Source organism: Pelobates fuscus, chromosome 1, assembly GCF_036172605.1.
Source record: "Pelobates fuscus isolate aPelFus1 chromosome 1, aPelFus1.pri, whole genome shotgun sequence".
NCBI classification, from domain to species: Eukaryota; Metazoa; Chordata; class Amphibia; order Anura; family Pelobatidae; genus Pelobates; species Pelobates fuscus.
Window position 1 is genome coordinate 103410422 of NC_086317.1, and position 12031 is coordinate 103422452.

The following is a 12031-nucleotide window of genomic DNA, read 5'->3' on the forward strand; positions in this document are numbered from 1 at the left end:
TTTTCCAATGCTTTCCCCCAGAAAACAAGGTATTTTTCTACTCTCCTCGCCATGTTTTCATATATTTTGGTTCTCTCCATTTGTAATATACATACATCAAATTGTGGAGTGTTCCCAGTGAACCAGATTTTGCCTATATTTCTTAAAGCAGTTATTCGTCTATTTTTTTAATTTTTTTATTAGAATTGGAAGTGAATTGGATACGGATTTGGATCATGCTATTTTATTTTATGTGCTTTGGTCAGAGGAGCCTTTTTTTAATGTATGCAAACGGTGTACAAGATCACAAAACAATAACAGAACACAGCAATAACATCTTTTGATCAGTAAATAAAAAAACTAAACAAAAGCAAATGCTTGTTTTTTATAGTGCTATATTATGTGCCTTCATTTTAATCCAGTCCGTCGTTTAAAGAATCATGTTTGAAGAATCATGTTTGAATTTGTTTGGATATATATGTACTAAATACTGAATATACCTCTCTCCCGGCTCTCTCCCCTGCTTGAATGGCTCCTTCAAGATATCCACTCCATTCTGTTGCAGTCTCTGTTCCAGCAAAGAAGATCCGGCCAAAAGGTTGCCGAAGAACTCTAAAATTCAACACTATTTTATTAAATGATCGCTTAAAGACAAATATATTGTTAACTAAACTGTATATATCTGTATGTGCATATGTTTACTGACTTATTTAACTTATTTATTTGTATTGCGTTTATTACTTTACTCCTACCTGCCATACTGAGTCAGGATTCCTGGTGGGAAGTATGCTGTATAACAGCCTCCGGAATACTGTTCTTCACACCAATTCTTTTCTTCATAATGCACAGGCTGTTCAGGAAGTAATTATTGAAAATAGAACTAATTATCGATCCTTTGGATAACATTTTTATGAGTCTGAAATTCCTAATGACGATGGCCAGTTAATCATGTTTTATGGTTTTCTAGCAGTTGAAAAAATAGCAAATTGGGTATTGGCATATTCAAACTAAAGGATTGCACACCAAATGGATCCCAAAATTCTGAAACACTTCTTCAAAATTCAAGCTTTTATTGAATTATAGACTTTAAAACATGCTGGCAGCCTGTAAAAGGATGTTGTGACATATACTGCCTATTTTCTGGACAATCTTAAGGTTTATGTTCTCATTCTTTGTGAGAAATGGATCAGAAGCAAAATAAATATCAATGGACCAGAATACTCTAGATGCTGCCAAAAAATGGTCAGATGAAATGGTTAAACAAAATGAAAAGATTGCAAGATATTTGATAATGAAGATCCTTGAAACATGACAAACTATTCTGAGAACAAATTAAAGCAGATCTGTCAATTTGCAAAACGTGACAGATCTACAGTGGATCTGGTGGCCATGGGTGCAGGGAGGAGAATGTTATTTACCCATGGCTCTGCCTTGAGGCCATTGCCATGCTAATGCTGCAGGTCTTTTCAGCTCCTGGTGTATCAGCCACGTGCACTGGATTAAAACACTGAGGTTTTGAGGTCCAGAAACAAAGTCTGAATCTCACAGCCATCATTTGTGACAATTGCTGGGATTGGACAATTGCTCCTCCTTTTGTCAACTTTTGCCGACCTCAAGCTTTACCATAAGACAAAGTTGTCCCTAACTTTAAAACACTACAAGTGACATTTCAATGCAGTCTTAATCAGTGTTTGATAATGATGCTAAAAGTTACAGATATGCTTTAACAAGAGAAGATGTGTTCATGATATAGTGCAATCTATACTAAATATTATTTTTTAACATTTTTTTTATTATAGTTGATATATAATCCCCCAAATCCACACAAGATAACAAGAACACTTTTAGCTATGTTAAGACATTTATGTGTTATACTGTCAAGTGGAATAAAAACTAAAAATAAATAATGATTTAGTTTAGTTTTTTTTAATAATAGTGGTGATTTTCATATATTTCATAAACTTTTTTTTTTTTTTATATATAATTCTTTATTTGTACCCAGTTCACAAGCGCAAGAGGTCATGCAGGTGAAAATAAATAGAGACATGAAAAATATCAGAGTATACATTCAGTGTTACATTGTGTCTAATATTAACATAGCCTGGGAGCTGAGGATTTTATTTTTATACTAATATGAGTCGAGTGGGTCTTATATTCCCAACATTGTGTATTATTCCCAACATCGAGTCCTGGCCAGGGGAAGTGTACCATGCGTCAGTAGGTATCATTGGGGTTAACAATAGGCCAGTGGTTGTAAATGAAGGGTAATTAAGCTCGATAAGAGAAATTTAGATTCTCGTGTTTGTGAATGTTGCTTCGCGTTAGGAACAGAAATCCTGTGTCGGTTGAGTTGAAGCGTACGTCTCACATAAAACTCCTGGCACTAGGTTTGATGTTGTACCCTTTATCCACCTCCAATAACTTGGTATTCTGAGCGGTGGGTCTAATTGTGTCTAGGAGGCAGGGTGGGGGAGTGGGAGATCCCTGTGAGAGCTGTGGGTCGCGTCTGATGGTAAGTAGCTTGACTCCTAAAATTACATTACAGTGTCACTTAACTAAAAAGCAAATCAACGAAACACAAAAACAAAAAGAAACAAAGTTCAAACCACAATAAGATATTGTCCCAAAGAACCAAAAAGTCGTCAGTAGATTTAGAGTTCCTTGGTTTAAGGCAGCAGGTGCCCTCAGGTTTTACTTGGTTCCGAAAAAGAAAGGTAAGGATTCCCAAAATAAAATGTAACAAACTTTGAACAGCTATAGGTAGGTGTCCTTATGATTGTAGAGGATGCTTTAGGGCTGAGTCCACTGATTCAGATGGTGGCAGCCACATATGCGTCAGGCATCCCTCCTTGAGGCACAATAGGCTTGATCTTCACTGGATCCCAGGGCTCCGATAAGTCTCTGCATCAAGTGTTGGAGTTTTTCCGCTGGGATGTCCTCGGGGATTCCTCGTACTTTCACGTTGTTTCACTGCAAAACGCTGTTCTGCTTTGGTTTGTGGCACTTTAAGCGTCTTCACCTCCAGTTGGAGCTCTGCAATGGTTTGGGCTTTTTTTCTGAGGAGGCCTCCACCACCCCACTGTGAGCAACTATGACTGTATGAAGCTGGGCCACATCAGCCTGGATGACCTTTTGCAGGTATCCCAGCAGGGCTTTCAGCATCACTGCATTGACTGGTCAAGAGTGCCCAGGTGTAGGAGCATTCATCCAGGCTCAGATCTTCCGAGGAGTCTGTGTAATCCCGAGTTCGGTGGCCATTTTTATTCAACTTAGTTTTTTGCCTCATAACTCTTGTTGGTCTATGAGGTATAATCACAGCTTTGTAATTTGTCGGGAACCGCTGATTTAGTCAGTTTGGAAGAAGAGACCATCTAGTGTGCGTCCGTCAAGGTCTGCTGCCAGGCCCCGCCCACCCATTTGCTTGTTTTTATGTAGCTGCCACAGATGTGGAAATTCTAAACTTTTTCTATTTTTGGGAGGGAAACATGACTAACTAGTGGGGAATAGTTATCAAAGTGTTCTGAAAAGTGAAGGTTAAATTGTGTTGTTATTTTGATTAAATATATTAAAGTGTTCTAAAAGTGATCTAAAAAGTGAGGTTCTTTATGGTAAATCCCACCAGTATTCACAGAAATTTTAATCTTAGAAAACTGCCAAATTTAGTGTGGTGAGAAAAAAAAAGTAACAGACAGTTTTATGTGGCAAAGGTGGCGGAAATTAAAAATCTGTTTTGACAAAAATATGGTGAATATTAAAAAAATGCTGGCTAGTCACAAAGAAAGGAACAGATGACAAAACTAACAGATTTAATAAACTGTGCCAAACATTTGACAACATTTATATATAAAAGTATTGAGGTCTAAAATCCCTCATTGTGTCGACCTGTTTTATAGCACATATCATTCCATCTTTGTCACAGACATTGGGCATTTGTTAATTATTGTATTTATTTTATTATGTTACAAAATCATAAACAAATAAAGTATATCGCTTACGTATTTCAAGGAATTAAATGCATAATAAATGCTTATATAAGATAATATAATGGTGAAAGAATTGTTGACTTTTTACAGCATTTTTAAGCATTTTACAGTTTACAATTATATTCAAATTATCTTACATGCAGAGCTTCTTCTGATCCTAATACTTTTGCGTACAGTTCACAGATTTTGACCTTCCTAAAAACCAAGTAATATGCAATCAATAAATATTGTATTATGCAGAAAAATTAAATAAAAGTATACCATGTGAAATAGAGATCAAAATTATTGGAAGAGAAAAAAATATATAATGAAAAAAATGTGCATAAGCATAAAACAAGAATTTGAAATCTAGATTCTTATTCATAGTGGATACATAAAAATTTCATTTTGTACTTTTCCATAATTCATTTTTCATGTATTCATTTATCCGCCACACAGGGTTGGTAGATTAGGTAAAATTGCATAACTATGAATTCTTAAGTCTAGTGATCTGGAAACAATTTTGAAGAAACAAATATTGGCATGTATTCAGTTTACACTATTGTGTAATTTATTTTAGAAAATAATAAAATATTGTAATATTTAAACTACTCATTGTAGAGTTCTTCAGTGATCAACAAATGGTTACATTTATGTAATAAAATACCTTGGTGTAGATTAGAATCTACACAATAAATGCCGAATAATAGCTGAATGCTACTCAGTTGCCAAATTTTCTCTCTTTTTAACCTTTTAGTTATTTAGATATTAGGTTCTGTAATTATGAACAAAGTTGCACTTGCATTTGGTTGCAGATCAGTTGTTGGCTGCAGTCAGCCAAATCTCTATATAATCTGACTCGTTCGGTTACCACTAAATGCTGAATTACAACCATTTACTGCATTTGGTTGTTATAAATATCAATGGAAATTGCACTTATAACTCTAATCTCCCCTAACACGTAGTCACCATTAAATACCCCAGCCCTTATTGATCCTATAAGGATACTCCAACTCTAAATCCCCCTGAAAAATGTATCTTATCTTAAGAGAAACTTTTTTTTTTCTTTTTTTTTTTTTGCTAAATTCTTTTATCATTTTATTAGTGAACATAGTGAACACAGAAGAATTTTGAAAACCAAATGCTGGAAAATGATGCGGAATGCAACCAATTAGTAAACAATATGGTATTTTTCATATTTGCAGAACCATGTATCTACATTAATCCATAAACTATGTGACTGATTTAATTACAGATTAGCAATTTTTTGGGGAAAACATTGCAAATTCAAATATAAAACATAATTAAAGCAAAATCAAAACTTGTTTAACTGTACCTTTCATCTTTTGTGAGGTGGGCCAGTCTCCTGGATTTATTGGCAAGAATAAATCTATTTAACAAGATAGAAAATATTATAATTAAGCATTATTTCATGTTGCGTTTATAATAAGAAGAGGAATATCAGATTATTTAGAGTGGATATATTTAGCTTTCCTTTGTATTCATGCACATAGCGAACATCTGATGTCATTTTCATCAACTAAATTGGACTCATTCATAATAGCTAATAATTGGAATGATAACCTCCGATGAAATAATAATAATAATAATAATAATTGTTAACATAGTGAGACTATATAAAAGAGAACAAAAATGATTCACTAGTCAAAATGTCACTGAAAATTGCTATTATTCCACAAACAATATTTATCTTATACAATGGTTTTAAAATGCATACCCCATTATGGCAGGCACTGTGCCATCTGGTTTGGTATCATCAAGAGTAAGTCCAATTGCTGCATTGTCATCCTCAATAATCATACTTCCACAATAATCTAAATAAAAATAAAAATATATATTAAACCATCACACATGCATCATCATCATACAATTATGTTTAAAGTTAAAGGAAAGGGATACCATAGGAAGCAAAATGTGTACAAATCATACCACTCAATTGTCTGCTATTTAGGAGTTAAATCACTTTGTTTATGCAGACCTATTCACATCTCCCTGCATGTGACTTGCACATTTTCCCTACACACTTCCTGTAAAGAGAAATCTAATGTTTAAACTTCTTTTATAGCACAATCTGTTTAATTAAATATGACTTGTCTCCTGCTTAGTTAATAGTCTACCAGACCCTGCAGGACCTCCTGTGTGTGATTAAAGTTCAATTTACAGAGCAGGAGATAAAACATTTCCAAATCAAGTTAACATCTGATTGAAAAAGTTTTTTTTTTTTTTTTGCAGGGTATGTGGATCACAAGAAGGGTATGTGTAGCAAGTTCTGCTTAAACAGAAACAAAAGTGATTTAACTCCTAAACGGCAGAGAATTGAATATTGAGACTGCAGGGACATGCTCTATACACCAAAACTGCTTCATTAAGTTATTTTGAAACCTATAGTTTCCCTTTAATCTAATATTAAACATGTAATATTTATTATTATATTACAATATTATTAGTGACTGGTAATCAGTTTTTTTTTTTATTTAATCATAAACTCTAAAGTATCTTAATAAATCTAATTTTTATAGAATACATTTTGTATCCACTCGAATACTGTACATTTACCTTTCTTCCTCCAGAAAGCTTCTTTATAATAGACCATACACTTGATTACAGAACCCATAGGAACTCGATTGATGAGCTGGTTTCTCATTGGTGGTAATTCAGGGCTAAAATGGATCTTCAGGCAAAGAGTTGGTGGAATGGCACTGATAACATATTTGGCCTATAAAAAGAGAGAAGCAACATGAACATAGTGGGGTATGCCACATCACAGGCAGTCAAAAACATTGGTATCAGTAATAAGTGGTGAACAAGAGGAAATTATTGATATTTACCTCATAAACTTCATGATTTAGTGTCTCCACTGTAATATTTTTTTCCGACTGGTTAATCTGTACTACCGGCCTTTGCAACTTGACTCGACCTTGTAGGGATTCTGCAAGCTTTTCACTTATCTGCCCAGATCCACCAACAAATTTTCTCTCCTTGATAAAGCAAACAATGTACCTTACATCATTTACAAAATTGTGAAATAAGGCAAGAACCTATCATATAACAAATGTAAATAAATTATTTCTTTCCAACTTTTGGACTGTTTATGTTAAATTCGGATACCTAGAAGAGCCTTTCAGTTTGTATTCAAATATGCAACAAACGAGGATCTTAAAATATCAAAATATTGGTAATTTAAAGTCGTACATGCAAATAAGTGTACAAAAAAATGAGATAACCAAAATAATACATATAGTTAGGTTAAATGAGAAGGTATATCTGAAAGTGTCAAATAAGAGTAGATAAGACTTTACAAATAAAGAGAGTCTACAGGCACTCTTCCATCAGATAGGTGCTGGATATCTGGGTAACCCACTCCTAATACCTCAGTAATATATACAAGAACATATGATACCGCACTCTAGATAAGACTTTATTCCAACACTGCATAATTTGTAAAACATTTTGCAACAAAAAGAAAACAAAAACACATATCCTTAGCACAAGCTAACCCTAAGCCAATCTAGCACTAAGCCTAGCTAACACTAACCCTAGCTAACTTTATCTATCTCTAGTTAACCCTAACTCAAGCTAATCCAAACTAACCCTAACACAAGCTAATTCTAACTATCCCTAACCCTAGCAGTCCTTAGCCACTCTAACCCTAATACCAAATTGTAGTAGATTGGCCTTCTGATTGAGTGATCTCAGTGAAAGCCAGTTACAGTAATCACATTGCCATATCACTGTGACTGGCTTCCATGGTGATAGGGTTAATCTCTGCTCAGCTGAATCATAAGACTAACAGCCTTGTACATTGCAAATAAGTCACATACATAGTTTTGCACCTGACCCTGCCAGATTGTCACATATGTAGGCTTGGCACATGACCATCTTTGTTCTCTTCTATTCTTTGAAGACCCTTCCCCTACACCCTTCTATACTAAGAAGTTTCTACCTAGTAATGCCCCATAAATACGTTTTTTTCATCAATAATGTGTTAGATGCATACACTAGCTGTCTGTTCTGTAAATTAATAGTTGTCAATATTTGATTGGTAATTAATTATACTCCCCTAGACTCCCCTTTACTGTGTGTTATTATAAAACCGTTGCTATGTTTAACAAAGATAAGACATTTTCCTGAACTGACTCCCTTATATTTCTTTCAGTGGAGTGTTTCCCAGTACTGGAAGGGCATGGCTTCGTCTGGATAGCACTGTAAGATCATGGTAGGAAATTCTGGTGATCATCAAGGACAATAGAATGTTACAACACATGGTGATCCTAAGAGCCAGTCAATGATTGACAGCTGAGTGTGCACTGCTGCAACCAAGCATCAGGTGTCAATCACAGCATTGGATCATTTGTGAATGACTGTCAAAGCTATCCTATGGTGCATGGTTGCCTTTTCAGTCTATTAATGGAAGGCCTCACAAATATGGTTTCTTGTAAAGTTAAGTACATGACACAAAAAACAAGAACATGGTCTATATTGTGTTAAGTGAGGCCTGCTGGCTGAGGACATAGTAATTGCTGGGGCTGGCAATCCCCAAGATAGCATGCTTTGGAGGAACTTCATATTGCTATTTCTATAGTGCATCAAGAAATAGCTTGGTCTCTCCAACCATGGCGAGACCTGTTTTCTGTCAACAATTTAAACAGCTGCTAAACAGGGTATGCTTGGCTTTTCACAAGGTATATTAGAGAAATCACCATTCCCTGTGTGGCAGTTGTCATGAAGGAGTTAAGCACTATATGAATATAGAGAGCTTGCTGTTGTCTCTTGAGGAGAAATCAATATACCTCATGGCACCATACTTAGATGCTGGCCAATAATACCACTTCAGCCTTCAATCAGCTTTGTCTATCGATTGCTTTCTGACAGAAATAGATACAGGCTATGAAAATGATTATCTAGAATGATTGCATTAAAAGTCTACAAATGTTTGAAACTCGATTATGATTTCTACAATAAACATGTCCATATGCTGCCAAACACCTTTCGAAAAAGATAATTACAAGTCCCCAACAGACAAATGCTGGAGAGATTGTGGACAAAAAGGTTCATACATGTGGTGGACATGACCCAAAGTTCAGCACTATTGGAAGATAGTTGGTAGACTTGTTGACGGACACCCTACACAGACTTGTAGATAGAGAACTTGTTACTTCCTACTGGTCAAACCAAAGAATTACCTCTCCAGGGAAGAACAAAAACTGCTGAATAAAATTACACTGTCCACAAGGCGGACCCTAGCACAGGTATGGTTTGGAGAGATGCACACAAAATAATATAATAATACAAATAAAGACAAATACTTAATTGACAGGCTCACAATCCAGGCTCGTAACTCAACAACAACTATTAACAAAATGTGGAAAATGTGGGTGAAGTATGACAACCGGGCATCATGGGTGTGGTCTGCCACATACACAAGGCTGCTAGAACATGGACAAAGAGCACGGAGGGAACCCCCATTTTTTTTTTTTTTTTAACCACCCCCAACTTCTTCTAGCCTTTCTGTGTCCACCTCTTCTTTTCTATTTTTTTCCAATTTCTTTACCTCTTGTGAGAGTGAATAGTTCTTAAGTTTATAAATTTGAGAAAGGATACAGTCATTCAAATATTATTGGCCTCTAACCGGTACGGCACTCCTTCAGTGTAAGCTTCACCATATTATCGTACAAATAGTGTATGCCTCTAAAACCGACCTTGCTGTGATACAATGTAAACCGTACTGGCAAAGCATTGTGTACTAACGATATTTGACTATAAAAACATGTTATCCTGATCTCTTAAAAAAATAATATGAAAAAAGATAATTAATAAAAGTAAATAACGCTGTTTATATATTTTAAAAAGATAAATCATCTGTCTTTAATTACATGAGTACCATAAGTCAGTGCTTTCTACAAATTCCAAAATATAGACGCTAACATAATTGTGTTTTGTATTTTATTTTTTTCCATTAATTATTATTAGTTATTATTGGTTAAAGCAATATGTTTTAAAATATGTTTTACAATATGTTTTAAAATTTTGTTTATACGCTGATCTAAATAGATCAGTGTTTGAGTGCCAAACATTACAAAGGAAATCACAATAAATAGATGAAATAGATGAAAAACAAATGGCAAAAATGGGTCAGAGACAAATATATGGACAAAAATGGCCATAGAAACCATAAGGGGGTGGGTTTAAAGAAGAACATGAGGGTACTATAACGGACAAAACGGAGAGAGTGCAGCAGGAAAATAAGAGAGAAGAGCTGATAGAAAAAAAAATAAGTGTGTGAGAAAAAGACACAAAATACAAAAATTATCTAACCCTTTCAGCTATTTCTGATATTAACCCTGACGGTAAGGTTGTTTTTTCATGATAGATAACGAAAGAGTCACGATCATATGACATTAATAAGACAACATATGCCAGGGCTAAATTAAAATAAGTATTAAAAACATTGTTTTATTTACCTGCCCACCATTAGACGTGGAAAATATTCTTGTGGTGCCTCCGCACTGCTTTACATACCACAGAAACCAAAGTGCCGACACTTCATGAGGCTCTGCAGTTACATTCACATTCACAAAAAGAGCAGCAAACCTCTTTGCTGCACTGGGGAAAAAAATTGGAAAAATCACACCAAATGTAACAAACATTCATGTATTTGTGGCAAATAACATATGCAAATCAATCATGAAAACATTTGGGAACTACAAGGTAAAAATGTACACAGGTTTACACACATGCACACACACACAAACATGTAAATGAAATTATACAAACACCTGTAAACATTAACAAAGTAAAGTTACGTTTGAGACATTGTCGATACAGCATTCATTTTCACAGTGATTCTGACATTACAACTATTAAGTACACTGAAATTAAAATTGTAGGTGCTCGCTCTTTCCTTTCGTGATCTCATGACTGTTTTAATCAATTACCTCTCAATTATAGAAGATAGGGTAAGATATCACGAGCATGCAACCCTTTTATCACATGTTGCTATAGCAACCTTTGAATGAATTTAATCAGTACATCCATGCAATAAAAAATTACATGATTGCTTATGGTTTGTCTGGTAATGAACATTGACATAAATTTATACAGTAAGGCAAGAAACGCATATTAGTTTTTTTATATGGTCTAATAAAAAAATATTTTGAGCTGAACATTATGATGCCTACATGCTGCCTATCATAAAAAAAATGGATAAAAAATTATAAGCATCTTTCAGTGAACAAGTGTGTAAATATATATATATAAAAATGTTCTGTGTGTAATTATGTGATGCTCCCATTTAAATGCTCCTGCCATACCTCAAATGTTTACCACAATCCCATTCCTCTCTTACTAATAACCTCTGACCTAAACCCTTTGATTTAGCTAAAACAACATATTCATTGTGATGCTTGCTTGTTCTTCTTTTCAATGGTCATGGTACCTTGCATAGAAGTTACATTAACATATTCTTGAACTACCTGACTTCTGTTATACATTTATCCAGCAAACACATTGCTAGAAAATGTATTTCTGAAATATAACACAACTTATTGTATGAGTCGTGCTGTTTAGTTTTTAGGTAACTATTAAAACTACTAAAATTCAAATGACTCTAAGACAATTCTTTTATTTTAACACAGTATGAGTACATTTTTCAAAATGGCAGTACACTGGTCCACTGTATAATATATTAGAATTTATTCTACGGACAATAAATGAATCTTACTTAGTCCAGCAAATCTTATCAATTAACTCTTTCATTGTTATTGTGTCCCATTCCTCAGCATGCGGTGCAGCCCACGGAGCCTCATTTGGAATCTACAATGCATAACACATGAAAGGGTTTTCTTTCGTCATAAAAATATAGTGCATCAATAAAAATAAAACACATTCATTCAAGCATTATAGCTGTAGTGTGTATTATTTTAAAATGCATACATGTTTGTAAATACCTCTTGTCAGTGTCACTCCTGGCATCCCCTTGCTCTGCGAAGGCAGGTATCTTTAATCCCCTTTGGCCAGAAATACCACTTGTCAGACCAAAAAACAAGTATGTAATCAAGAATAAGTGCGTG

General features: G+C 34.6%; 1 protein-coding gene across 1 annotated transcript in view; it reads right to left on the reverse strand.

Annotated features, from left to right (window-relative positions):
* Positions 1-12031, reverse strand: part of LOC134606782 (amine oxidase [flavin-containing]-like) — a 97490-nt gene that overhangs the window by 9695 nt on the left and 75764 nt on the right. The window contains exons 5-13 of the mRNA XM_063450143.1: positions 11683-11774; positions 10424-10565; positions 6791-6940; positions 6519-6678; positions 5680-5776; positions 5278-5331; positions 4100-4157; positions 732-829; positions 480-591 (exon numbers count right to left, since the gene is read on the reverse strand). Of these exons, the coding sequence (XP_063306213.1) occupies positions 480-591; positions 732-829; positions 4100-4157; positions 5278-5331; positions 5680-5776; positions 6519-6678; positions 6791-6940; positions 10424-10565; positions 11683-11774 (963 nt within the window). The remainder of the gene's footprint in view (positions 1-479; positions 592-731; positions 830-4099; positions 4158-5277; positions 5332-5679; positions 5777-6518; positions 6679-6790; positions 6941-10423; positions 10566-11682; positions 11775-12031) is intronic.